The sequence below is a fragment of the Stegastes partitus genome, unplaced genomic scaffold (genome assembly GCF_000690725.1).
Source record: "Stegastes partitus isolate 25-593 unplaced genomic scaffold, Stegastes_partitus-1.0.2 Scaffold2513, whole genome shotgun sequence".
In the NCBI taxonomy this organism is placed as follows: domain Eukaryota; kingdom Metazoa; phylum Chordata; class Actinopteri; family Pomacentridae; genus Stegastes; species Stegastes partitus.
In genome coordinates this window covers 3262-8603 of record NW_007580244.1, presented here as the reverse complement: position 1 = coordinate 8603, position 5342 = coordinate 3262, and the positions used below count along the sequence as shown (strand labels likewise).

Genomic DNA, 5342 nt, shown 5'->3' with positions numbered 1-5342 from the left:
AACTGTCTCTCCGCTATGAGAAGCAGAAACAGCTGGACCTGACGGAGCGAGCCTTTTCTCCTCAGAAAACCGTCGACACCAGTCAGTCAGTCTGCAGTGGGGACAAAGCAACGTACGTACTACCTCAGAGGGTTGCAATGTCTGGTGACGAAGCAACAAAACCTGAGCAAAATGGTTTGTCATGTAGGTCTGACCCTTTATCTGTGTACGTTTGTCTGTCCTCTGCAGGTTGGTCATGAGGTTTGGAGATGTGGAAGATCTGAGAGGCCTGACCGTCAGGTTCGTCAAACTACCTGTCATTCACCCAAATGTAACTTTATGGGGTCATTCCATCTCAAATCATCACATTTTTAGAACAATTTCTGGTTGCCCATCTCTGATTTGCTGGAATTGTTTAAAGCATAAAATATGGATGCTAATGAAGATGTTTAAAATGTTTAGATTGATACATCCAATACATTGAGATCACTTTTCTGATAAACCGTCAACTCACTTTCAGCATGTTCAAACTTTGAGGCTATATTTAAACGTTTATCTCAGACATAAAAAGACAATTATAATTCATAATCTGTAATATTCCAGAGTAGATCGAATAATGTCTGATTATCGGTGAGTCAAAATATTTTAACATTCTAAGCTGTCATGAAAAGTCCCATCTTTGTGCACACATGAACAAAAAAAATGATAATACAGAAGTCAGCTAGTGATATTTTCTGAATCTTTGTTTTTTGTGACCAAGTATTTCATATTGAAAAATTTGTTTTGTATTGTTGTGACATTTAACTACACATGGTTCAGAAAAACATCACTAGCTGACTTCTGCTTTATCAGATTTATCTATTTTTGTTCATGTGAGCTCAAAGATGGGACTTTTCATGACTGCTTCAGTGTTTTCATATTTCAGTGTACTCATAATCAGCTAGTCTTATCCCAGGAAGTATTTCATATATTCATGTAAAATTTTGCAGATACCTTTTCAGCAGAAGGCCCCTGATGATTGAGATGGAACAATCCTATATTGCTGGTAAATTCAAAAGCGCAGCCCAACAATGTTACGTAGAAAAAGCTGAATACATTTTTGCATTGGTTGTCATAAAACTGTCTGTGTGTGCCCCTGAGGCTGTGAAGAACTGTGATGAATGACTTCCGCTCCACATTAACACATGCAAAGTTGATTTTTGGAACAACTGGACATTGCCTCCAGTCGTTAATCAGTGTAAATATTGCAAACCCATTATTTCTAGTTCACCTCTTGGATCATACTTGAATGCCAGAAAGTGTGCAGTCATGCTGAGCATCTACTGAAAAGCTTCTTGTAACCCAGAAACAAAATGGTTCCATCAATGAAAAACAGAAAACAAACACCGCTGTTCTTAGATATGAACCCTGAGTGGGCTCTACAAGTACAGCTGGACTGATGCTCTGCTCTTGTCCTTCTTGCATCAGACTGCAGCTCTCCAACACTTTCTACGAGTCTTCAGGTCAGTGGTGGTTCTCTGTTGACAGCGTCTCACTGCTCTACAACACCTCTGAAGAGGCTGTGTTCAACGCCAGCGACGTGTATGCTCCGGCCTCCGCCTCCTACCGCTGCCTCCACGTCAGCAGCCTGCAGCGATACAGCGCCCTGCTGCTGCCCGGCACCGACCACGCCCGCCGCTGGGCCATCACCTTCACCGACTTCCAGGTATCTCTCTGTGTGCCAAGCTGACCCACTGTCTGATCAGCAGCAGGAAATATTTCTTGTGTTCTGTCAAAGAAATCGCTAAGGAGTGGCAGTAAAATAGAACTGTTGATGCAGCATCAGCAGTCGTGTAGGTGTTGTAGTGGACCGTCATGGTAAGGAGAGACCGGAGCTGAAGGGCAAAGCTCTTGATTTGTCAGTTCCTACTCCCACGTTTAACCCTCATGAGCTCTGGGTAATGACTGAAAGAATGAGGTTGCAGATACAAGCAGCTGGAATGTGCTACCTCCTTAGAGGGCCTGGGTTAGCCTGTAGAGAGGCTGAGGAGACATCAGAAGGGAGCTCGGAGTAGAGTCACTGCTCCTTCTCATGGAAAGGAGCTGGTAGAGGTGGTTCAGGTATCTGATGAGGATGCCTCTTGGGTGCCTTCCTTTGGAGGCTTTTCCAGTCTTATCCAACTCGGAGAAGACCCCAGGGTAGACCCAGAACTCACTGGAAGGGTCACATATCTCATCTGGCCTGGGAACACCTCAGGATCCCCCAGCAGGAGCTGAAAAATGTTGGGTTGAGTTGAGTTGGGACTGTTCAGAGGGCTGTCAGTACTGCTCCGCTTAGGCTGCTGCCACTGTGAACCAACCCGGAGCAGCTGAAGAAAATGGACAGATGGAAGGATGGATAACTCATTACTACGCCCTTAGAGGAATTGTGGATGTTGGCCACTTCTGGAGGACTTCACTTTTGCTCCTGGTGTTCTCTATTTGTAGATAAAGTCTCTCACTGTAGATCTGTGGAACCTCAGAGCCTTTTAAAGAGCTTTGTAGCACTATTACTCTAGGATTTCTTTTGATTTTGACAATCAAATGTCAAACCTCTGAAATGGTCTATTTAAGTGGTGATCTGACTAAACAGGGCTGGTGGTAATCAGACCTGGGGGTGTCTAATCCAGCTGCAGCAGGTGATCAGTGCAGCGTGGTAGTTTATTGATTCAGTAACTAAGGAAGTAAATACTTTTTTTTTCACACAGGCCCAGTTGGTGTTAGATAACTTTTTTGTTTCAATACATGCAATTATTATTTCAAGGTTTTTTTTTTCTTTTTCTTTTAATTATGTCAGTTTAGTTTAAAGATCTGATGCAGTCTAGAATAAGATACACAAAGCAGGATGCTTTTTCATAGCACTGCATGTGAATACTAGTGATCAGTGGTTTGCATGTCGATACTAAGACCTGGCAGACAAACAAAAGGGTAATGAGATTCAGACTGTACTTAACTAGCTTACATTGCAGTAATCGCATGTGCATCAAAATTAGATACTCTGCATCAGTCAGTAATTTGATCAATGACGCCATCAATATTTAAACTGACCTTACACTAAACTCCTCCTCTGAACATTCATTGCTGCTGACAGCTGTAACAGGCTTGAAGCTTTCCATCCATCCATTATCTATCCATCCATCCATTATCTATACACCGCTTAATCCTCACTAGGGTCACAGGGGGCTGGAGCCTATCCCAGCTGACTCAGGGTGAAGGCAGTGGAGTCTATTACACTTAGAGACAGACAACCAAGCACACTCACATTCGCACCTACGGACAATTTAGAATCATCAATTAACCTCAACATGTTTTTGGACTGTGTGGGACGAAGCTGGAGAACTTGGAAAGAGCCCACACTGCAGATCCTGGGTGTCCCCACTGGGACGCGAACCGGCGACCTTCTTGCTGCGAGGCAACGGTGCTAACCACCGTTCACCTTGCAGCCCAGGCTTGAAGCTTTTATTTTCAAATTCAATGACAAAACTACAACCTCAGTCTTTCCTATTTCAAAACAAGTCAGAGACAAAGTTTACGAACCGGTAGTGGAGTATATTTATTATTTAGCAAGCAGAACCACAACTGATGTTTTGATACGATGCAGTTTGATTTTTTTCTTTTTCTTTTTAGCAGGGATCAATAACAGACCTGATGTCAGTGGGAGGACATTATTGCAATGAGTTCAAAACATAAAACCACATTTGATTCATGAATGAATCCATATGTTAAACTAAGTTGCATGAAAATGACTATTGACTAAAGACTCAAAAACCCAGGCTACTCTAATCGTGGATTTTTACCTTCCATAGAGGATCTCCTTTCACGTACATGTGTGTAAGGATAAATGATGATATCTTCTTAATCATCTCCCCCATGTGTCTGTGCTTTCCTCAGATTCAGGCCTTCAGTGTCACGTCTGGGAAGTTTTCCCCAGCGAGCGACTGCATCACCTTCCTGACACCGGCTATCCTGATGGGTCTCATCACCTCCCTCATCCTGCTGCTGGTCCTGGCCTACGCCCTGCACATGGTCATCCACCTGAAACACATCGAGCACGAGGACGAACACAAGGCCGACATCTACTACCCACACAACCCCGAACAGCTCGAACACTGCTGTGCTGAAAACGCCGCTGAGAAAAATGTCATGTAGCCTAACCGGGGAGATGATTAGAGACTGTTAACCTTTCAAAAACAGACACAGCTGATTGGATACCTGGCACCACACCTCCAGAGTGATGTGGTTTCAGCTCAGGATTTCATTTTTTTTAAAACAGATATTTCTAGCGTTTTGTAATTTACCCATTAGTGGATTTCTGGTTTCGTCTTTATAACAAAATTAATAAAAATATAAATAAAAAAAGTGCCTCTGTTGTGTTCTGGTTTTATTTATATTTGCAGTGTGGTCATTTTCTTATCATGAATTCATTATTGGAGCACATATTGCATTCATTAACATTGCATTCATTGTTTGTGATGCTAGCTGTTTGCCACATGGGCCAGTAGATTTCATAGTTTGAAAACACATAGAAAACAGAAAATTTGGTTGAATTATCTAAAAGTAATGTATGCCGGAAATGACTTTGTTACAGCAGCTACAAATACAGCTGAGGACCCACATCGGACTCTGAACATGAAACATTTCCAGCTTGAAAACCTATTCACAGAACTAATCACAAAAAAATAAAGATGAGATAACAGAGTATTTGTAATGAGTAATGTGCAATATATTACATGCACACTTTTAGCTGCTGATGCTGTAAAATCCATGTACTGGAGTCTAAAGCATTACATTTATTTAAAGTTGCGTGAAACGGTATTAAGGGAAAGTAAAAATAAACCTAACGATAATTTTAGTTTAAAACTGTACTTTTCACCACTACATCTCAGAAAAACCATTAAAGTATTGATTTAATGGTTGATATGTTGGCACAGAGGGATTTCTACAATATGCACATTTTAACTGCTAGTGCTGTAAATGCAGTGGCGTCAAAAGCACAATACTTTAAAATGAGATCAAACTCAAAAGCATTCATGGTGTTCAACAGACTGTACGATAAAGATGTACTGATAGAAATTATAGCCTATAAACATAGCAGGACATATCAATCGGCAAAAGCTGCATTGGCACACTCAGAATTTCTTCAGAGCTGTAGGAGACGACATTGTTCCAGACAGACAGACAGACAGACAGACAGACAGCTAGCTCTGGGCAGCATCTGCAGCATCACCATCATCACACCATCGTGTGTCTTTGTGTCCCTGAAGACCTACCAGGACCTGAAGAGGATTGCCATGTTCAATGAATGACGGCGCGCATAGACACAGCGCCCCCTTCAGGAGGCAACG

At 42.2% G+C, this 5342-nt stretch overlaps 1 protein-coding gene across 1 annotated transcript; it reads left to right on the top strand.

Annotated features, from left to right (window-relative positions):
• The first annotated feature begins 235 nt into the window (after nucleotides 1-235).
• On the top strand, nucleotides 236-4174 carry LOC103375235 (V-type proton ATPase subunit S1-like protein). Its single transcript, XM_008305453.1, has 3 exons — nucleotides 236-279; nucleotides 1447-1684; nucleotides 3889-4174. Exons 1-3 carry the CDS (start codon nucleotides 236-238, stop codon nucleotides 4144-4146), a joined length of 540 nt encoding a protein of 179 aa, XP_008303675.1. The 3' UTR covers nucleotides 4147-4174.
• Nucleotides 4175-5342: the final 1168 nt, after the last annotated feature.